At 42.7% G+C, this 23,577-nt stretch overlaps 2 protein-coding genes across 3 annotated transcripts in view; one reads left to right on the forward strand and one right to left on the reverse strand.

Moving 5' to 3' along the window:
* LOC308143120 (kinesin-like protein KIF13B) overlaps nucleotides 1-3,533 on the reverse strand; it is a 40,072-nt gene extending 36,539 nt beyond the window's left edge. For both annotated transcript variants that reach the window (XM_080513818.1, XM_080513817.1), the window contains exons 1-3: nucleotides 3,392-3,533; nucleotides 3,093-3,178; nucleotides 1,156-1,243 (exon numbers count right to left, since the gene is read on the reverse strand). In XM_080513818.1, coding sequence (XP_080369944.1) covers nucleotides 1,156-1,225 — 70 coding nt within the window. In that variant the 5' untranslated portion in view covers nucleotides 1,226-1,243; nucleotides 3,093-3,178; nucleotides 3,392-3,533. The remainder of the gene's footprint in view (nucleotides 1-1,155; nucleotides 1,244-3,092; nucleotides 3,179-3,391) is intronic.
* Nucleotides 3,534-4,457: 924 nt separating this feature from the next.
* elp3 (elongator acetyltransferase complex subunit 3) lies at nucleotides 4,458-23,105 on the forward strand. Its single transcript, XM_080513685.1, has 15 exons — nucleotides 4,458-4,586; nucleotides 5,063-5,162; nucleotides 5,997-6,135; nucleotides 6,406-6,476; nucleotides 7,003-7,066; nucleotides 7,208-7,276; nucleotides 7,681-7,835; nucleotides 13,202-13,363; nucleotides 13,446-13,572; nucleotides 19,582-19,775; nucleotides 20,020-20,110; nucleotides 21,779-21,844; nucleotides 21,921-22,148; nucleotides 22,242-22,323; nucleotides 22,801-23,105. Exons 1-15 carry the CDS (start codon nucleotides 4,565-4,567, stop codon nucleotides 22,890-22,892), a joined length of 1,662 nt encoding a protein of 553 aa, XP_080369811.1. The 5' UTR covers nucleotides 4,458-4,564; the 3' UTR covers nucleotides 22,893-23,105.
* The last annotated feature ends 472 nt before the right edge of the window (nucleotides 23,106-23,577 follow it).

Genomic DNA, 23,577 nt, shown 5'->3' on the forward strand with positions numbered 1-23,577 from the left:
AAATCTAATGTGGATTCTTATTTGGAGTGGAGTTTGCATGCACGCTTGTCCTGCAGTCCCAAATCATGCATGAGCTTTATTAATGACGCTCCTCTGTGTTTCAGCTGTAAGTCAGATCTGATGGGCTCCAACAATCTATAAAGCCCCATTTATACAATATTGGAACTGAACGTTTTTGCTACTTCGTTTTGGCAAAGTTTCATATTCACGAGGCACGTTTTTGAAAATGAAAACGGAAAAGGCAGAAACACCGAAAGCTATGGAGTTTTCATGCCAGGCCATGAGCTGCCGCCATCGGTTGTTTACATAAAGAAACCACACACACATGCGCACCGAGAACAATACACTATAAACACTGACAATGTGATGTACATGGAGATACATATAGACAGATGACCAACTTGCTTGGTTATCTGTCTATATGTATCTCCATGTACTTTTACAGTTGGTAAAAAGAACTTGCAATGACTTGTTTGAATCCCGACTTTGAGCCGACGAGCCTTTCTAGATATCCAACTGGCCACAGCACCAACAAAACTCTGCAAAAACAGTAAAGAAAGAGACCTGACAAATAAGGCCCGAAGCTTGGATTCAATGTTTTCTTCAAGAATCTGGTTGAAAACCAACAAATTCCACGTCCAAGTCAAGAATGATCGCTTTTAACTGCAACATCGCAACAAACAAAAGCACATTTATTGTTGTATTGTGACCTTTTTAAGACCGCAGCATGCCTGTGAGAGGCCCCTGGCTGAAAGCTAATGAGATTTTATTGAGTCTTACCATGGAAACCATTGGGAAGCTCCTGTGTGATTTGTACCACAAAAGATTTTTTTTTTTTGGGGGGGGGGGCAGTTCTTATAATGGTAATTTCACTGTTTTGTTTCTTCTTGTTCCAGTTAAACGCAAATAAAGCGGTGCACCATCTTCAAAAGCTACACACGTTTCTCTCAGGTTTCCTTAACCTCCTGAACTTTCAACGACTGAGGGAAAACAAGGCCTCTTAACTCTGAAACAAACAAAGAAAGCCAACGTCAACAGCGATAGGCTGCCTGGAAAAGCTGATAGTCGTCGGGTGAGAAGCGAGACGCAGATAAAGCTGCGTGGATTAGCGCCGACGCTCCGAGCGAAGCCCGTTTTTCCAGTCGCAGCGCTCACCTCTCCTGTTCATGGGCCGTACGCGCACGGCGACCTTCACGTTGGAGTCACTCAGGCTCGCGTCGTCCATGGCGGCGCCGGACCTCCGCTGGATAAACCAAAGGACACGACAAAAACAAGGACTGCACAGTGTCAGGGAAACGCGGCATGAAAGATAAGATTCGAGGTAAACACAGGCCACTCGAGCATCTAAATGTTCACGTAAATAACAGTGATCTTTCATTTAATTCATACCAAATCAATGATGCAGCGAATGTCAAAAAACATAATACCTGCCAATAATGTCAAAATGATGCCCCTTTTAAATGTAATAAAACCAATAAGTTGACATTTGATCCATTATCATATCAATAACTTATTATTATTATTATTGAAGAAGCACAAAAAATATATTTTCAAAACGTAATACCTGCAGACAATAATGTAATGATACACCAATAAAACTGCATATCTTAAAGTAAGTCTTTAATTTCACGTTTTGTGCAGTTTACCTATTAAAATAGGAAAGGTGGATGTAATCCATTCATTAAAGGTACAAACCAACCTACACTTTCGATTATGGTGATTATTGGTTGCTATAGCCTTGTTTTTTTCCATCACACGTCGATCTGCAGTTTCAAGAGATTCTTTGACGAGATAAGAGTTTTTATAATTCTTTCACATTAATGTGGCGTCCCTCCAAACCGAACCAAACTCCAGAACTTGGGTGATCTTCAAAAAGATCTGATCATGCCATGATAGTTAAATGCCCAGTGTACTGTTTCAAATGTGTTTTAAAAACAACCGTCCTGTTCACATCGGTTTGCATTTTGAATTTTGTGTTCATCAGTAGGGTAAAATAAAGTTTATCATTTCATCAAACACACAGCGAGTTCAGAACAGTGTGAAGGAAAACATTTATAGCAGACTCGTGAACATCCTTCCGTTATAATTCTAATATAAATTCAATGTGTTGTTAACAGGTTGGCATCCCAGTGTTGACAGGTTGCTATTGTGTTTAATTGTGTGAAACATCTAATCATGTGTTGAATAGATCAGATAGTGTGAAAGAGGAATTCCTATCCGTTTATTGGTGAGAAGAAACAATTAACCCCTTGAGCTCCGTCATTCCAGATGTTTTCATATTTTACATTATACCTCGTTAGGTTTTACTCCCACACTTCCTAAATAAATCATTAGAAACTAGAAGATCCCAGCTTTAATTTCATTTATAGCACAAGGATGTCTATGACAAGTTCCGCAAACAATATTGTTTTGGCGTTTGAGTATGTCTAATCACAGAAAATCAACTAAAAATAATATTAATAAATAGTTATAATAAAAAAAAACTCCCAAGTAGATTAAGTCCCCGTTTATTGAACAACGGTTCAAGTAAAAACCCATTGTTTTAGCGTTTTCGTGTTTACATGGCAACGTTTTGAAAACAATGGCGAGTACATGGCATTCATATGTGCAGACCAAGAAGTTGGATGCTATAACGGGCGACTCGACTATAAAAACGAGCAAGCCCCAGGAGAATTTGGACTGGGGAGTCATGACACTCAGGAGGCCGCCATTGTTGTTATTGTCCATCTATTCTCGTCCAGCAAGTGCAGAAGTTCTGCTTCATAGTTTAATTATGTCATTATGTAAGAAAGGTAGTGGACGTTGATGTGGTGTAATATATCTAAACTTTAATGCAACATTTCTCACATAAAATATAAAAAAATAAACCATCTATAGACATATCGCGATAAAGCGCCGATATAGCCCGCATATTGCCCAGCCGTCCCTGAACGCACCATCAGAGGTGTCCCGTCGGAAGTCAGTGGTCTAAAATTATCCTTTAAAAAAAAAAAAACCCACGATTTCACAAAACTTTGAACAACTTTCTGAAAGAAACAACTGCGTGTGTGAGGCTCGGTGTCAGAGTCCACTGGTCAGAGAGGAGAACTTACCGTGAGGGGGGGAAAGGTGTGTAAATGTTTCCACGTCCGATTCCCGAAGACACCTTCAACATGCAGCAGCAGAAAGCTACCGAGTGCTGGGAACACACACACACACACACACACACACACACACACACACACACACACACACACACACACACACACACACACACACACACACACACACACACACACACACACACACGGGGGGGGGGGGGGGGGGGGGGGGTTACGATATGTTCAGTGACTGCAGATAAATGTGACCCCCCCTCCACTCCGCGTGCGCCTGGAAAAGACGCTCTGGATACCCGCACGGCCGCGCGCTCCTCATCGTGCGGCTCCTCCACCTGTTGCGTGTCCAGAAAGTTCCCGCAGAGCTTCCGTCACGCAGACATGTTGACCCGCAGCTCAGCGGATTTACTCTCAGATTTAGTGCCGCGAGCTTCCTGCTGTGGCACGCGCTCACACACTGACTCAAGTTCACGCGCACGCGCCTGTCCCTTCGCTTTAACTGGGACTGGTGTTGCCAAGTTGGGCAGGTTGGATACAAATTTGCAACATTAGGTGTGTTTTTCAAAATACTCGAGAGAAAACATGAATAAGATAAAAAAATAAAAAAATAAATAACAACACCAACCCATAAATAAGACTAAAGACTAATAAGACTAATAAGAATTAAATTACTTTAATTCCATTAATTCAATTGAAAGTTAAAATTCTAAGACGACAATCTGTTCTTGGCTTTAATTTCACAATCCCGAAAAAGAAAGTCTGAATTCAGAATTTTTAGATTAAGAAATAAAAATTTCTGTGACTAACATCCGAATCAAAGTTTTTCCGGACAGTTTTTAATCCTCTTTACTAGGAAATACGACAGAACTGAGAATGAAAACAAAAATAACAGAAAGAAACACGACATTACACATCTTATTCATAAATAAATCTAATTTGAGGTTTAGAGATATGACCATCATGCATTTTAAATTCAGGGAGAAATCTATTGACGTCAATTTATCTCAATATGTACTATTTATAAGGGGAAAATGATTAAGAGTGCATATTTTGTAACATGCCTGATTTTTCCATGAGTTGTTGGTCTTGTGTTTAGGCTGAAAATTGATCGCATATCTGGCAACCCTGAGGGCGACGGCAGTGCCGCTGTGCGGTTACCGGGAAGCTTTAAAGCGATCAGAAACGTTTCAAAACAGACGTACACAAAAAGGGATACATTCATGAAAAGAACGCAGTCACAATCACGTTTCAAACTCATAAACATCAGTGAAACACTTGAAATATCGTTGTATTTTGGTGACAGCCGTTCACGTCATTTTACGTCAGTTTCCGTTGCCGTACGGCAGACGCACGTCGCAACGTGGAGTTGTTTACCTCCTCTGCTAACATTTGAGTGTTTAAAAGTCTTATTTAGACACTAAAACGAGTTTCTGTTGGTTTGAAACGTGATCGTGTGCCTGGAGGAAGACATGGGGAAGCCAAAGAAAAAGAGTGAGTGTTTGACAGTGTTTGAAATGACTGAAAATGGCTGTTGTATGAGCAGCTCGGCTGCTAATGCTAACTGCCTGTCGAGACTTGTATGAGTAAGAATGATCATAAAATCATTTTATTACGGTTTATGTAAAGGTTCGACCTTCTGTCTTTAGTTACACCGTTGGTTAAACCTGTTATCATGCTAATTTAAGTGTCATCGATCAAGATTTGCAGTTAAATTCATCATTCGCCTCACATATTGTAATACTGTTTTGATATAACTGGACGTTTACTTAAATTCATTGTATTCCTTCTCTGCGTGGTTAGTCAATGCCATATGAAGCATGATCAAAATGATGAAATGCTGTTCTGAATTACCTTCCTATTTGAACAAAGTATCACTATTCGTTCCGTGTGGTAATGTAAATAATGTGTGTGTGTGTGTGTGTGTGTGTGTGTGTGTGTGTGTGTGTGTGTGTGTGTGTGTGTGTCAGGTGAACTCAGCCGAGCTGAGCTGATGATGATGACCATTGCTGATGTCATCAAGCAGCTGGTTGAAGCCCACGAGGAAGGAAAAGACATCAACCTGAACAAGTGAGTCCCTCATGCTGCAGACATGACAACGTTTCACTGACTGCACCCACTAACCTATCATCTGCACGTCTGATGTTGTGGAACTCTGATGCATTTATTGATTCGAAGTACAGACGCCACTCAGATAAAACCAGAGAGGCAGGTTGAGATGGTTTAGACTGGTGCTGAGGAGAGAGATGTCGTGAAGGCGGTGCTGCCAGGTAGTAAGAGAAGTAAAAGACCTCAAAAAAACCTATTGGAGGTGGTGAAGGAGCACTGGGAGATGAGAGTGGAGGAGGCAGATGATCTTCTGAAGGAGGCAAACTGAAAGATGTTCCAAGCTACTCAAAAGTCCTTGTGTCAGTCGATGGTATTTTGATTTTGTTAATTTTTGTAAATAGCTTGCAATTTGTATTTTAATGTGGTGTTTTCCCTCTTTTTTTGTTGTGTATTGTTCATGCTTTTGACCTTTTTATAATGTATCTATTTTTTTTCCTGCATAATCAACTTTTATTCTGTTAATTTTAAAGGTTGTGGTTTGGTTTATTGGTATTTTGGGTGATTTTGTGGTGAATTTATAATGTTTGGTTGATTTTTATCTTTTTTTTTTTTTTTTTTACATCCGAGTGTTGCTTCGGGTGTCTTTGAAGATAAAATTTTTGTTTGAAGCATTAATGTTGTCACTCTGAAACTTTGTGGTCATATCTCTATGGGATTTGTTTTAAAACTTACTATTTTAGGTTTTTTTTATAACTTGGTTTTTGTAATTTTTCAGACAGTTTAAAAGTTAGCTTTTTCCTCTGGAGATTGTGTTTTTATTGTGCCACACATCACCAGTCTATTGTGTTTTGACAGACTGAAGACGAAGACCTCAGCGAAGTACGGGCTCGAAGCTCAGCCTCGCCTGGTGGATATCATCGCCGCCGTTCCGCCTCAGTACCGCCGTGCCCTGGTGCCTAAACTCAAAGCCAAACCCATCCGCACTGCCAGTGGGGTATGTAGACCCAGTTCTCCCAGCAGCCGCTCTGTTCTGGACTCAGCAGTCTCTGAAGTTTATTTCAACAAATTTCAAAACATTTTCCAAAAAAAATGTTAAATGATTTCCCTCTGTGATTAATAAAGAATTCTACAATATAACCTATTAAAAGACAGTGATCCAAGCAGTTCGACCTCCAAAAGAGTGAATTTGGGATTCAAAGATGTCATTATGCTGATAAATCAAGGCCAAATTAAATCTATAAATATTTTTGTATTTGTGTGGCAGATTGCAGTTGTGGCTGTGATGTGTAAACCTCACCGATGTCCTCACATCAGCTTCACAGGAAACATCTGTGTGTAAGTATTCATTCACTTTTCTGTCCTCCCAGTCCTTCACTGTTTAATACAAAAACACAGATCCAATGATTGAGATAATACAACCTTGGCTTTAAAAAAAAAAAAAAAAAGATTTCTACATCACAAAGTAGAGGAAATATCAGATTTTAAGAAAGGGTTCAGCTCATCAAAAAGGTTGAATTTAAACTGACAAAATGCAAAGAAATTTTTTTTTCAGACATCAGGGTTACTTTGAAGTGTCTGAACAAAATCTGATTTTATAGGCGTTTCTTTATTTTGTTAATTTCCCTCCACACTTTTTTTTTTAGGACAAAATTATATGTTTAAAAAAAACATGTTTTCTGTTCATTTTGAAGTTTGACCTACGTGTCAGCAATTCAGTCTTGATAGAAGGAGATCACATTTTTGACATTAATATCCGCAGGCCAGTAAATATAAACACATCTCTACTTTGATTCATCTTTTTGATTCTTTGTGTCTCCACTTGAAATCAGAATTCATTTAAATGATCGTTTTATTCCGGCAGCTACTGTCCAGGAGGACCCGACTCTGACTTTGAATACTCCACACAGTCTTACACCGGCTACGAGGTAAAATTCTCCTTTTGTTTCCACCAATACCCACTTTTTCCCCCACTTTCCAGTAACTCCTGAACACCTTTGTTTAGCGGTAGGTTGAAAGTGGCATTTTTTCCGTCTCTGATTTCCATTGTCTCTCCATCTCACCGGAAGCCCACGTCCATGAGAGCGATCCGAGCCCGCTACGACCCGTACCTTCAGACCAGACACCGAGTGGAGCAGGTCAGCAGACACTCAGACTCGATGTAGGCAGGAATCAGTAGCTGGAAATGGTGTTTTAAAACAGACTTTTTTTTTTTTTTTTTTAATCGGATGGTGTGCAGCCAAAGCTTTCAGCCCCTTTCATCAGTCCTGACCCTCATTATGCTGTTATTTAAATTTCTGGCCACATTAGCCTAATGCAGTGGGGCAAAGTCATTCATTTAAACCGTTAATGTAGAACTTTGCCCTCCTTTAATCTTCGATTGCTGCTCTTTTTGTCTTGTTTTAATGGGTCAGGAGACAGAAGTGAAATTCTTATTTAGACAAATGACTACCGTCGATTCCAACTCATTTCATTCCAGCTGTATTCTAATGTATTTGCGCTGAAGCGGCCAGGTTTGAACCGACTGTGCTTCGTCTCGCAGCTCAAGCAGCTGGGCCACAGCGTGGACAAGGTGGAGTTCATCGTGATGGGCGGGACCTTCATGGCCCTGGCCGAGGAGTACAGAGACCACTTCATCAGGAACCTGCACGACGCCCTCTCAGGACACACCTCCAACAACGTGTCCGAGGCCGTCAGGTAGTCCCGGCTTTCAGTTTGTCGTCTTTCTCAGACCACTGACCTCCTCCTACAGCAGCTAGAGACCAATGGAACGATGTGATCGTCACTACTACTGATGTGCTTATTCTTGTAATTGTAGTTAGTATTAGAAAGATAAGCAACATTTGGAATCACCCTATCTGGCAAGATAAAAAGGGAGGATGTTTTTCTACTCGTGAGAAATGTCACAGTGAAAGATCAAGATGTTAAACTCTCAAGTACCTTAAGGTGGCGCTAAAGACTGAGTTACAGTGATCAGATCTGCTCCTCTGTGGATCCAACTACTCACAACATTGATTTGCACAACATTGACTTGAAAAGGAAATTAAGATTTAGTAAAATCACTTCAATATAAAAAAGACATTAAATACATGAAGAAAATATGATGTAAAAAGTGGATTAACTAATGTCACGATGACGTTGTTTAATACAATGCTCATCCAAATAAGCAGGTTTTAAGTTGCTTTTTAAAGCTGGTAACAGATTATGCTGATGGTAAAATTTCACTTGAAACAGAAGCGGCTTCACTCTGTGTTTTATGACAAGTACATTTAATAAACCTGCATTAGCTGGTTTTAAAGTGGAGGTTGTTCCTGTCAGACATGTCTGAATTGTTTCTAAAAGGATTTTTCCAGCGTTTCTACAATAGACAGTCGTCGTAGAGATGCTAAAACAGGAGTTTTCTGACCTCTGTCACAGAGTTGACCGACCTTTTCTGGGTGAGGAGTCTTGCTCATGGACCCATATTGATTAGATTAAGTTGTGTGAATCTGAACCTGTGAATCTCCAATCCCAAGCTTCTCTAACCTCTGTGCCTTTTAGGATTTTTAAGTTAAGTTTGGGAACAGCTGCGTTCACGTGTTGCACATATCTGAGATGACATAACGGCTCTGACCACGAGAGGGAGCTATGCGATCATGCAGTATTTCCCTCCTGGTTTATGAGCCGTGCTGGTCCTTGCTGCTGAGTGCAGCATTGACTTTATAATAGTGCCTGTCATAATGAAGTATTAAACATGATAAAGAATGGAATGCAAGAATAGTTTTCCCTTTTTAATTTACCAATTCATCTTCATTTCCTTTATTTTTGATGGTTAACTGTAAAAACGTTCCATTAATTAGCATCAGAAGAGAATCAAAAATACGTATTAGTGTTATTTCTTCCTCTTTTACTTGTTAAAATTGGAAGGATATTGCAGTTGCAGTGCAAATAAACATAAAACAAGCTGGATATTATATTTTGTAACTATTCTCTGACCAGTTTCCACTTCAATTGTGATTTTGAGACGGAATTAACCGGTTTTGAGTCTCGTGTATGAATATCAAATTCAGTTTATTTATAAAAGGCGTACCACCCACCTCAAAGTCACTGTTCATCTGTCCACATTATTCAACAGGGAAAGTTTTATTGTGTTGGGAAATTGAAGTAGAAGTCAACACCATGTGTTTCTCTGCGATTTCTTTTTTTCCACCATCATGAACCATTCAGTGACATTAGGTTAAAATATGTTTCGAGAGGTTCAGTGCTCCGTCCATTTGTTTATTAGAATTTAGTTCCACGTTTGTTGAATTGTGATCAGTTTTTTGGGGGAAGGCGGCTCGCTCACAAAACTTCGGCATCATTTCGTTCCATTCCGAGAATCCTTGACCCGAAACAAACCCGTTTGCTCCATATTTATTTGGCACTTTCATCTGTTCAAATGCTAAAACATAAAAATTTAAATAAGTGTTTGTTTACAGGAAATCTCAGAAAAAAGAATTTTTGTGCAGATAGGCCTCTAATGCAGGGGGGGGGGGGGGGGTATTTACTACTTTGATCGCATGAGCTGCCCTACTTTTGGCTGATGCTTCTTCCCTTTGTAGTTGGATTGTTTAGGTTTAGCCTTGAGAAGCCATTTTGGCTTGGGTAAGAATATAAAATCAAATATTCACGCCAATCAGTCAACAGAGCCTCCGCTTCTGAGAAGCTGCTGTGGGAACAAAGTAACCCCCCCCCCCCCCCCCCACCCCCTTCAGGGATTTGATCCCACAGAAAGAGACTATTGGATGATCTCAACTAGGACAAGATCGCCCAAATCAAATGTCATCCGACATGTAAACATGGTTAAAGTAATGGGATGGGGATGACAATGTGCCACAAAAACAGAAAAGATTTGATCAGACAGATAACCTTCAGAAAGGAAATGTCTTTCTGAGCCGGGCGGGTGGATCATGTCCGTCCTCATTCTGAGCGTGGTGCTCGTACACACTCGTCCAGATCCGGCTTCCACAGTTCGGGTCAAATCTTCCTGACCGTGCATGTCTGTAATGTACCGTTGATTCAGAACACGCATCTTTCTCCTGATCAGACTCTGGATGAGGAGGGAATTTCTCTGGTTTATGAGGACCTGGAGTAGTCCAGCTGAGAAATCCATCTTCAGTACATCCAGGTGTTTGTGCAAACTGGACAATCTGATCCGTCATTCAAAAAGAATGCGATCAGATTAAAAAAACAAACAAACAATGGAGACGGTAGTTGTTCCGCTCCTTTCCTCTATGTGAGACTGTTCCTCCAACGGTACAAAGAATGTACAACATATGGATGAACAGGAGAAATAATCTGGCCTCTCAGAAGTACTTGACCCACTCCTGATTTCCATTAACTATCCAGATTAAACCCAGACCGAGGACTGAGTCCACGCATCGAGCTGTTTGAACGAACTCCTTCAGAATTCAAGAGGAAAATGAGTGAGGCCGCTCTTCAAAAGTCTTTCTCACTGAGCCCCATCGATTTCTCGCTCCTCGGCAAGTCGGGCCTGTTTTGAATGAGACGAGTACACACCTGCTCAGTATGGATGAGTAGCAACTTGTGAGACGACGTGAAGAAGATTGAAAGTCAAAGTAACAATACACCATTTTCTTGAGGGGGGGGCGGGGGGTGGTGGGTGGGGGGGGGGGTTGTTTTTGTTGTTGTTGGCAGAGTTTAAGACATCATGCAGATGATTGGACCAAATAATGGCTTTTCGGTGGTGTGAGATGGCCCCCACCGGCTTGTTTGTCAGCAGGAGCTTTTTTTCCCCTTTCTCCAAAGTCTGATAAGACCCAAGAGGCCGGTCTGTGCGTGTGTGTGTGTGTCGATCTGTGCATTTGTTTATCCCTGTGTGGGCATGAACGTGTGTGTGTGCTCTGCTATCAGAGTGCTTTGTTAAGATGCTGTGATTACGGTAATTACAGCTGCTGCCGCTCAGCGCCGCTGAGATGAGGAACTTGGTTTTGTTGGGGGGACAACCCCGATCATTGCCAGTGTGTGTATGGGTGTGTGAATCTATTTTTTGTTGTTGTTGTTGCATTCCCAAAAGCACGCGTGTATGAGGCTCCCACCCCGCCGTCTCACCGCACACTCCCGATTCGATACCTGCAAGATAATCGCCTGAGATAATAGACTTTTTATTGATTCATCTCGCACAATGTGATCGTCTTCTCTCGAGCATCAACTGTTGTAATTGGTGTAAATCAGGCATCAGACTGTAAAAGATGGACATTTATTGCTGGCAGATACAGAGTCATGAGCAGGATGAGGAGCTGATGGTCACTGGAGCAGCCGAAGAGGAGAAAATGACAGCTGGCCACCGTTCTGAGATCAAATATGTCTATTTCTTCTTCTGATGTCCATCAGAGGCTGAAAATGAACTGGAAGTAGAAACAAAAGCACACAAGTCTGAGAATTTAAAGAAAATAGACTCGTTCGTATGTCTGAGAAGTGGCTTTATCACTTCACGGAGATCTCTCGACGAGCCGGCCTCCTTTTAGAAGGACAAAAAAAATCTTCCAAGACTTATGACCAAGTCCAGCTGAGGTGATTCAGTTGCTTTGACATTTTCCTATTTTCTGGACTAGAATGAGAAAACACTGCTCACAAAAAGTTAAGGATATTTCGTTTTTTGGGTGAAATATGAACCTAAAATATATGATGACATTTACTCTTGAACTTGATGTGACCTTCTTGAAACTTTCGAATGCACATGTCCAACTCTCCGTGTGTTTAAGTGCTTTTTCCACAACTTGCTGTTCCATAAGAAGTGGTTTAACAGGAGAAATTACAACAGAAGAAAAGATCTGGGTCGTGATCGTGTGTGTGACCTCACTGAGTTACTTTTGGTTTTCTTCTCTTGCGTTTCTTGTGGGTCCAGTAGTTTAGTTTTCACAGGTTTATTTCCTGGGTTTAGGCTTTAGTTGGTTTATGTAAGGGTGAAGGGGAGAAAGCCAAATATCTCCAACGTTCTGTGAGCAGTGTATAGATGTTATACACTTAATACATCGCATGTTTGTAATTTGACACCAGCCCTGCTTTATTTTTTATACATATTTTTATACACATTCATGGTGTGCTTTCCTAAAATGTAAAATTGATGGCTGCTCCTGTCGTCTCTTTTTCATCATCTTTTTTTTTCAGGACAAGTATAAGTACTAACCTTTAGTTACTTGCCGATACCGAGTACTGATACGAGTACTTATTGAATGCTTGAGGTGGAGCTCTCTCCACCAGACAAATACATTATATTGACTTATTTCTGTAAAAAGTAAAGTCAACGCGCGGCTTTGAGCCCAAAGTGTCGTCTTTTATTCAGAATTGTACTCATTAAAACATGTTGCTGCTTTCAGACTCACAAGTATCCAAAAAGTTCATCTTAACTGAATGGATAATATATACACACCTCGGCAGAGCCATCAAAGATCGATTATTTTTATATTTGGTGCAGTTTCATTGCAGATTTTTCACGTGTTTATTATTGTACTAAAATACCCAGAAAGGCGGAAGAGGGGAGCTACAAGAGATATCCACGTTACGTACAGTCATTTGATCTGTTGTTGTGATAAAAATATGTATTTTTGATCAGCAGAAACCTAAAATAACCTTTAAACATTTTGCCAACCGTCTTCTCACATTCAGGACTCCTGATTAAACGGGTAATCTTGTATTCAACTTGTTTTGACGTAAAGCAAACACTTGTTAATGTCTCATTTAACATTTTTGTGCATTCCAAGCATTTCTTTGCAATCGTCCTGTTTTTTTTGGGGGGGGGGTGGAGTATTGCATTAGTGTGTCCTTAATGTGAGGTTAGTATTGTCTCTGTGCGGATAATGAAGCATGCACACTCGCAGCATGTAAATTGATGTTGCTAAATGATCCTAGTAATATGCCTCATTCACACAGACCCTTCAAACATTTCGTCTATATGAGACTAAATAGTGAAAATTAAAAAGTCATTAGCATGTGAGAGCCGAAAACAATATCTTCCAGTACGGTACAAATGTCTAATGAGCAGAAACAGTATCAGAAGTGACGGCGACGGTTTCCTCCCGCAGGTATTCGGAGCGCAGCAATACCAAATGCGTCGGCATCACCATCGAGACGCGGCCCGACTACTGCCTGAAGCGACACCTCAGCGACATGCTGGGCTACGGCTGCACGCGGCTGGAGATCGGAGTGCAGAGCGTTTATGAAGACGTGGCCCGCGATACCAACAGGTCGTTTGATAAGGAAGTTGAGGGTATTTGATGGTTGCGATGGCTCCCTGACCCCCACCCCCCTACTGCCGTTTCTCTCCAGAGGTCACACGGTGCGAGCGGTGTGCGAGTCGTTCCACCTGGCCAAAGACGCCGGCTTCAAAGTGGTCGCCCACATGATGCCGGACCTGCCCAACGTGGGCATGGAGAGGGACGTGGAGCAGTTTATTGTAAGCGTTTGATTTTTTTTTTTTATACCCTTTTTTTTGGGGGGGGGTTTTCCAGCCATCCATCAATCCTTGCATACATCTAATAAGATCAGGCGAAGACGGCACAGCCACATTCTCAAGCCAATTTTCAAAAATGAATACATTTTGGGTTTAGAGGGATTTCAAGCACATTTGAACTTGTTATTAATTTGGTATCAATTTAGATTAATCCCAACAAGGAGAAGCCAGGCTAGAACATTTCTACACGTTATTGAGTTGTTCTATAGTTATTGTATTACTAATTTAATTTCAAAGGCGTGATTTCTAATGACTACATGTTGATTGATGTATACGGATACAAATCTTGGTGGTGGAAGAGCTCGATCACATTTTGGCTCTCTGGTAATGGAGAGGAAATTTGAACAAACCACACAATGATCCAAGTTTTATATCACTGCAGTCCAATCAACTGGTGATCCATCAGTCCATTCATCCGACCGTCCAATCTGTCCATTGAATTATCACTCGATCTGACCGTCCATCCAATAAATCATTGATCTTTTAACCATTCATCGATTCCAGCCAATCATGCTTCCATCCATTCATCAAATCATCCAATCTTCCGCTCTTGCGACCGTGACTTATTGTTCCTTGACATTCCAAGTCCACGGGTAGGAGTCACTTTGTGTCTTCCGTGTCTAACGACATTCAAGCATCACGCGTGTGAAGTGAAAACTGGTGAGCCTCTCTTCACACGTTTGACCTCGAGCAGGTTTTTATCGGCTTTAAAGGTGAAATAGTCTCTGTCCGAGCCACTTCACAGTGATAACAAGCCGGGGGGGGGGGGGGGGGGGGCACTCGGGGAGCTGCCCGGCATATTGCCTTGATTGATAGACAAATATCGGCCCTCTCTGCCGACCTTACAGTTCAATGTCTGAAGCAATTTCTTACCTTGCTTACCTTGTTGCAACTTCTCGGTCTTCATCTATCCATCTTTCAATCATGTGTCTAGAGGGAAGAGCCTGGAGAGCCCGACTCCCTGCTGACACTTGGAAAAAAAATGCGGCTCATTGGTTGGATGCCTGTCAGTGACGAGCTGTGTGTATGATCACACACACACACAGCCAGTTCCTGATTAGAAATAAGAATCCTGTAATCAAAAAAAGATAAGGAGATTGTAACCCTGTATACACAGTAATGTTTTGAAAGTTATGTACATTTATGTGGAAATAGCAGAAATGCCGTAAACAATGTCGTTGGCATGCCGTGAGTTAACATTAACAATGGTGAGAACATAGGCGTCCATATGGACAGACGACCAAGTTGCAGTGATATCTCAGGAGAATATGGACTGGAATTCATGACGCTCTGCTCGCTGTCATTATTGTAATTGTCCATCAACTAGCGCACGTCTCCACAGTTAGACCCATGGTGTGGTCTACCTCTCTATGTTTGCCCTCTGATGGCCTGGCTGCCTGTTCAGGGTGTAGTGCTCCGGTTCATAGTCTGTTTGGAGACGTTTCAGCTCCCTGTGATGACTGGACGTGCCTTTAACCCTTGACAAAGTCGTTCAGGCTTACATTTGCTGTGTTTTTCTGCTTCTAAAACTTTGAAAACCAACTTTTTGACTTGCTTCCTTGTGGTGGCCACCCACTGACAAGAGCTCAAAGCAAAGACTTGTGCTTGCAGTGCACTTTCAATAAAAATGTTGGTTCAACAAAACGGATGGATCCACGTCGACGAAACTGCGTCAGCCGAGAAATAAAACGAAGAAAACTTGAGGACGTGGATAGTGGTGGTGATCTACAGCTGTTATTCAGGCATTGGAGTTCATCGTTTGTGACATTAGTAATCATACCGTCCCCTTTTGCTGAGCATCAAAGTGCGTCATCACTACTTTTGTCACAGTAGTGTAATGACAAGTAGGACTCACATGTTTGCACCTTAAAATAGCCCCGGAAAAGCTTGCGGCAGCCGCTCGCGGTCCCAGCTGTGATGTGACTCCATAGAAAATCCTGTCAGATGTCGCTCAACAGCAGGCTCACGCCGCAGCGCTGATTGGAGACAGACGTAATATGAAGGCGCTTGTTCCTATCACAGCGCCTGACTGTTGGATGTAAATGAGCGCTCGGTCTGTAGCTGTGTGCAATTTCAGCTCATTTGGTTTATTTTTACTGATAAAAATCAAATGAGTGGGTGGGGGGGGCGTGTGGCTAATTGGCGGAGATGACAATCTTGAAGAAATACCTGCTCTAAACAATAATATCACTTTCTCTCTAGCTCTCTTACCCGTTAATGAATCTGCCTCGGCGTTCTTTTCTCCGGGGTCTGATTACATGCGGCACGTTGGCTCGCTGGGTTTTACATTTACAAAAGAATGGGACTCAGTCGGAGGTGGAAAGGTTAGAAACCTCAGCGTTCCCTTTTGTAACGAGCGACAAATTGAACGAGAAAAGACAACATAGAAAAATGAACTTACCAAAGTAATGCAAACACGCCTCAATTCTGCTCAACGGTTAAGTGGACTTTTGAAGGGGCTTTGCTGTGGCCGCATCTCAAAACCCTGGATTATGGGATAGTTTGACCATCATTGTGCTCTGTTAATAATATTTTATTGCATAAATTCTTTGTTTGTAAAGCCATTATTTACTAAATATATCTTCAGAGTATCCCAGCCATATATTTTGTGAAAACAGGGTCTGGTTTGTCTGAACGTCTCCATGTCGTCATTTATCCGTGCCAACATTTGTCCATACGATACTGTTTGGAGTATCGTTTTAATGTGTGGGGAGGATTTTTCCTCAATCTGGGGTTTATTCTGGCATGTTTTGATAGATCATTCAGTTCTGGTTGATCTCCTAGTAAACATTATCCCCAGTACATTTGCGTCACTGTCTTTTTTTTTTTTTCGAAATATCTCTCTTATCTAAGTTTTCTACAAAGTAGACTCATCAAATTCTGCACCGCCCTGCATGTTTCCGTCCTCCAGCACACCTGATTGAAACTATTAAGTCCTGATGAGGTCTCTGCAGAGCTCGATGAGGAATTACTTTCCGAAATCAGGTTTTTTGAGCAGGTCGCTCAGGGTTTCAGGTTCCTGACACCAGATCTCGACATACGTCAAAGGTGATGAAGTCAATCGTGATGGACTTGACCAAGGTTCGAAGAAATAACTACAGAGCTCCAAAATTCAAGCGTAATTAAGTTCTGTTTTGTTCTTCATTCACGTGACTTTTATTTGCCCCGTTTCTTGTTGAAGTTGGTTTCCCATTGGAAGGTGTGGCTCCTTCTGACCTTAAACGTTACCACGCTATGAAGGAGAAGCAGACTTCTACTCAACACTGAACCATAGACAGTAAATCTATGGCCCCATTTACGTGACACCATTTTGAGAGAAAGCACACCCTTTTTTTTGTGTTTTCATTTCAGAAAAGATTTGCGTTTACACCGCAATGAAATGCTGAAAACGTTGTCGTGTAAACGGAGCCTCAGGGGGCCGTAGCTTTTGCGGCTCCTATCCTCCGAGCGTTCACAGCTCCAGAAAGGCATCTGTGTCTTCCCACTGATAAGTGTTGGTGCTTGCTGAGCCGCTCATGCCTCTGACCGCGTCGGCAATATGGAGGGCGTCAGCAGGCCGACACCGCGAGGGTAAATCGCAGAAGAAGAATTGCCCGCGTGGTCCTCTCAGCCTCTATCTTGAAATAAGTGCCGCATTTCCTCTGTCACTTGTACTCTCCCGAGACAAATGTTCTCTCTTCGCCACTTCTTCTTGCCAGCGTGCCGTCCCAATATTTTCTCCCCCTGGCTCTCGCCTCCGCTTCCTTGTACATTTCTCTCCTTTCCATTGTCTCTCACTCTGCTTGCCCAGTCGTAACTTTTCCTCCCGACACTTCATCTCCCTGCTCCGTCCTCTTTCAGTCACGCCGGCTCCTTCTCCGCCTCGCTCCCCTCCTCTCTTCTCACACTGACACTTAGATTATACAACTACTGTGAGACTCCCCTTTGCTATATCTAATCTTCCGTGACACATTTCTTGAAAGTGGGGGAGTGGGTTGAGAGAAAATGCGGCTTCTTAAATATTTTCACTCCAGGAGCCCAACTAAGCATCAAGTGTTTTTTTTTTCCTTTTCTTTTTCTAGTGTTTGTGAAATTTATAGCTCCAACTCTTACCCAGGCAGCATCCAGAAATAGTCCATTTTGAAAGAAGAAGAAAGTCAAGTACTACAAGTGGAAGATATTGGGAGTAGAACGGTAAAGTCAGAAATGGAGCAGAGATCGTAGTGTCGGTTGAAACCTTCGACTATAAAGCCAGGTTTGTTCTCTTACCAAACTAGTACATATTTTAATATTCATTATTTAAACATATAAAGCCACACAGTTCACAGTCATGGGAAATCAAACTGCTATAGTCACAAAAAAGTTCTTGAAGAGGCATATTGATGTATATAATGTACACTGTAAAGTTGTGAATTAAGATTACAGTCATCACTGGCTATGTTTTTCCAAACAGGAAAGTTCATTCTGATTCATATTGTAAGAAAGGGTGACTTTTAAGAATCATCTATGATAGGGAAATATTATTTTTATATGCCTAAAGTCTTTGTTTAGAAGAACCCTTACTATTCCATATGTTAGAGTTTGAAAAGAAGGAAAAATGAAGCTCTTGGTGGATATTTATTTCCTTCATACCAAGTCAGATGTTGGTCCATGCCTCCATTTTTGTTCACTGCAGCTTCAGACATCAGTGACCCTTAAAAGGATTACACAGGGGATGATAATGGGTATGAACCAGGGACACAATATCCAATTTGTTTCTAGTATGATGCAAAACTTTGCTGTGATTTCAGCAGAGGAATGTTAAATAGGAAGCACCATCCATGAAAAATGGCTAATAAGGATTCCCTTTCAGGCCTGTGCTCAGAGCTCTTCAGGGACGTTTGCCAGCTCAAGGAAGCATTTTCCTTTTTGCTTTAATCCCTTTTAATCAAACGCACTGCCTTGTTAGTGATTATCTGTGTCTTTTCCACTTTGTCATGATCCCAGTGAGTCCCCGCCGTCTGCCCGGACCGCAGAGCAGTTGGTGGCCCGTCGGGGGCGGCGGCGGCAGGAGAACCTCGCCTCCCCCACGTGTCCACCGTGGTTTTTCCTGATAATAAAATTCGATTTCAACTTCCTCCCGGCCCGAGATCCTCTCGTACTTATCTCTTGTGTACAGACGCTCCCATTCCCAGAGGAGGCAGTCCTTAACAGGGTTCCCCTTCACCACCCGGCAGAGGAGTGATCCAAAATGGTCGCAGGTGCTGATTCCCCAAAAATCGTCTCCGCACTCTGTTTTTCCTTCGCCATCAAAGCTTCGGTGTCAGATTGGCTTCCCCCTCCTTCCCTGTAGGTTTACTGCAGCGCTATGTGGGACATGTCCTCGTGTGATTATGAGCTGTGACGAGCGAGGGAGATGATGAGATAGCGGTAATGTGGCCTATTTGTGCAAACGCTCCTGGATTCCAGATCTTCACGGTGCTGATCACAGTCGTCGGCGCGGAGGGGAGGAGAATGACTGGAAATCACACGGATTCCCCTCAGCGCACAAAGCCAGACAGCATCATTTGTTTCCTTCTGCTGAATAACTTGACTCTCTTGGCTTGTCCTCTGCTTTGCAAAAGATCAATGGTTATACGAGTTTTAGGTTAAGGAGTTAATGCTTTTGCAAATACACACGATTTTATCGACTCATTTCATTTGCTGCCTGGAGAAAAGCAATATGAGTGAAATACGCTCTGTGGGTATTTGTGTAGATCCACATTTGTTATTCTTTACAAGGGTGATTATATAGCAACTTGGGGTGAAGGAGATAATGTCATATAGCGCTAAAATCGCCTCACTTTCTGTCAGAAATTCAATTTCACAAGACGAATCGGAAACAAACTGATGGTGGCTGTGACTTTGTGAAATGGTTCGCTATCATTCAACTCCGGCACTTACATTCCCCTCGAGCTGTTTAACGTGTGACGGGAATCTCTGTGCTGGTTGCAGGAGTTCTTCGAGAACCCGGCCTTCAGGCCCGATGGTTTGAAGCTGTACCCGACACTGGTGATCCGGGGAACGGGGCTGTACGAGCTGTGGAAGACGGGTCGCTACAAGAGCTACTCGCCCAGCTCCCTGGTGGACCTGGTGGCTCGGATCCTGGCACTGGTGCCGCCGTGGACACGAGTGTACCGGGTACAGAGGTGAGCGACGGGATCAATGTTTAGAGGAATTGACCCAAGGACTCATCGGTCCATCTATTCATTCATCAGTGAGCCAATCATCCATCTATTAAACCTCTTACACCCAAGTTCTGACTGTGAAGAGCGAGAACCTTCTGGTGGTTCCTCCAGCGAGGAAAACTTCTTCTGTTTTAAGTTTTAAAGTTCCCGTGGTGTTCTCTAATCCGTAGTTAAAGCTACCTTCCTGTCTCCCTCCTCCCACCAGGGACATCCCCATGCCACTGGTGAGCTCTGGGGTGGAACACGGGAACCTGAGGGAGCTGGCCCTGGCCCGGATGAAGGACATGGGCACTGAGGTGAGACTCGGGAGGCCTTTCGTATTAGCCTAAAAGACTCCGTCAGCTTATTCAGAGTTGAAAAGCTAATGGACTTTTTCCAGCTGGGATGCGGCCCAGAAGAAAGGTAACAGCAGAACTGCCAACAGACAAACGCTGACGCGAAGAATAATCTTCCTGTATGGCTGAGAGAAGGTACAATGACTGATTAGGAAAGCTCTCAGGTGTAGTTGAGGACTGTCGGAGCGTAGGATTACATGGAGGGTGAGTCAGTATGAGGAGATGCGGCTGAAGGCACGACGCAGCTCAGCATCACTGAAGATTAATCAGAAAAACGCCGGTGTCCCTCCTTTTCTAATAGAATTTTTTTTTTTTTTTTTTTTTTAAGTATGACACTGACGTTGAATTATAAAAATAGTGAGTCTTACATTTGGAGCCTTATTTTAAATGTTTCTATGATGTACAAGAAAGTTATATCCTTTGACACACATAAGTAACAAAAAGATTTGTATTTGGTGTTTCCACTTGTAAGAAGTAAGAAGTGCAGAACACTGCGAGATGCTGGAGATTAGGTGCGTTTCATTCGTTAGGTTATTTCAAGCTGGGAGTCGTCGTCACGGCGCGCAAGTGAAGGCCTACAAAGCTTGGAGTCGATTTATTCCACCGAGAAAAGGGCCGTAGAGCGCATCCAAACGGAAGGAATTAACAAGACAAATAACCATTGAAACATTCTCGTGAATCGAATTTCCACCATCGCCTTGTGTTGCTGTCGCGCAAAGTTCAGGCCGACCGTCTTTAATTACCTCCCTGAAAGTTTCCTTGTGACTCGGTTCACAGTAAATACGTCTTCATAAACACAAACTCTCGACTGCCCATTTCCACTTCTTTACTTTTTAAGAGATAATTGCGCATCCTTGAAACTGAAAGCCTGTAAAGTTGTTACCCTTAATATTTTCAGACTTTTGGTTACCGTGGTAACAGCAAGTGCTCTTTAATAGCTTTACAGAAAACTCTGCTTGGACGGTTCCAGCTTACAGAGATGGGGGGGCCGGTGTATCTATCTGCCGGCCAGCCCGACACACTGCCATTTTCAGTCGTTTGGAAAACCGGCAAGTCATTTTCCATCATGCTTGGATGTGATTTAATGCTGCAGCACACTCGGCGAGATAAGTCTCACTCCGCAGCAGGACCGCCAACGAGACTAACTCAGTGAGATCGGCAACTTCTGTTCACAGTTCACCGTCGCCACACATTTCTCCCGAGTTATTTTTTTCTTTATACTCAAATCGAAAATAATGTAATTCAGTGTCTGTACTTTGCAAAGAGAGAAAGTGAGTCAAGACGGTGAAACCATGCAGTGCTCCTCTCCTGTCGCCTCACGTGCTGCTTCCTCCATTTCCTTCTCGGTTCATGTGGATCATCAGCAATCAGTCAGATATCATTAAAGTGTTTGAGCTAGTTATTCGGGCAAATATTGCTATTGTGGTATTAAAATGTACAATATACGTCAATATGTCACAATATAAAATGGATCAGATTCTAGGTTCAGCATAATAGAATTTGTTGGGATCAGTTCACAAAAATCATGCAGTTGACGAAAAGGTTTTAATCGTTTGACAGCCCGAACTATATAAAAAGAAAAGTCAACTTGCTTTTGTCTGATTTGGATGAATGTGTGTGTGTGTGCAGTGTCGCGATGTGAGAACTCGAGAGGTCGGCATCCAGGAGATCCACCACAAAGTGCGACCGTACCAGGTAATCTTTGCGTTTCGCAGAGTGTGTCGTCCTGTTCATCAGTGGCTCAGCGTTGATTGTTCTCGCCCGTGTTCAGGTGGAGCTGATCAGGAGGGACTACGTGGCCAACGGGGGCTGGGAGACGTTCCTGTCCTACGAGGATCCGGAGCAGGACATCCTGATTGGCCTCCTGCGGCTGCGTCGCTGCTCTCCACAGTCCTTCCGCCCGGAGCTGAAAGGGGGCGTGTCCATCGTGCGCGAGCTGCACGTGTACGGCAGCGTGGTCCCCGTGAGCAGCCGAGACCCCAGCAAGTTCCAGCACCAGGTGGCTGCAGCGTCTGTCCGCGACTTCAATGCCGACGGTTGAACTGGAACGATGTGAGAGAGCAAACGTCTTTCTGTTGTCTCTGCCGCGCAGGGATTCGGCATGATGCTGATGGAGGAGGCGGAGAGGATCGCCAGAGATGAACACGGCTCTGGAAAACTGGCCGTTATCTCAGGTGGGCACCCAAAGCAGCACAATCCAGCATCATCGACAAACAGTCGTACCAGACATGATCAAATCTTGTCCTCATTTAAAAAGATTTGGACGCTACGGCCTCAATGCAGGCCGCATTCTTTCAGCATGGAAATGGATTAGGGGATAAATGAGGTATAAATACTGCTTGTGTATGAAAGCAGTGGAATTCAGGCCCCCAAAGAGGAAGCAACTTAAGTCGCACTGTATATCGGGACACAATTGTTTCCGACCATTCATTTTGCAATAATACATGTGAAGAACTCTTTGAGCAGTCTGTCCAGGCCTCATTACATACTTACAGCTTTTCTAGAGGTATGAACATGAGACAACATGCTTATATTCATGTTTGCTCAGGGGCTGTTTTTTATTCGGTGATTTGGCCAAACATACGTCACAGCTTAGTCTTATGCTTCATTTCGTGTGCTGAAGTCCTGTCTTGTGTCTGTGTGCTGTGCAGGTGTAGGAACCAGGAACTACTACAGGAAGATGGGCTACGAGTTGGAGGGGCCATACATGGTGAAGAGCCTGTATGGTGCTGACATGGACTGAAGCTTTTTGTTATCATTTGTGGACAGTCAATCAAGATTCACACACAAATTATTTATCAAAACCATCCTCCTGGGACTTGTTACCTGTGCCTGTTTGCTGTCAAACAGCTTTTTTTGTTCGTTTTATTTGAGATCAGAGTTTAGTCCCCTCTGTTTTCTATCTACGTCTCCAGATCTATGTAGACGAGACGAGCGGCAGATTAAAGGTTTTAATCACAAACATCCACTTTTGTTTGAGATCATTTACCCAACGTGAGTGTGAAGGCGTCTGAAAAGTTGAAACGCAAGAAACCGGCACACTTTACATGATTACATTGAGATTTACAAGAGGATTGAACCAATAACTATTGATAACTTCTTGTCTGATGGTTTTTAAAGGAAACATTGTAGTACGAACTAAATAAAAGGGAGAATCTATAGCAGGGGTGTAAAACATATGGCCTGTGTGCCAAAACCGGCCCACAAGAGGCTCCAATCCGGCCGCCAAACCACGTGGAAATCTGTAAAAATTACAAAGTTAAGGATAGCTGATGCAGCACTGAGACCTGAGCTGAGATATCGATGATGCAGCCATGAAATATGGCTGCCTGGTTGCTAGAAAAGTAGCCTCATAGTTATGTTTTTAAAAACATGCACTCAAATTCACTTTATCGCACCAGACGTTTTCATTAAAGTTGGCTTCATCT

The sequence above is a fragment of the Blennius ocellaris genome, assembly GCF_963422515.1.
Source record: "Blennius ocellaris genome assembly, chromosome: 18".
Lineage (NCBI taxonomy): Eukaryota > Metazoa > Chordata > Actinopteri > Blenniiformes > Blenniidae > Blennius > Blennius ocellaris.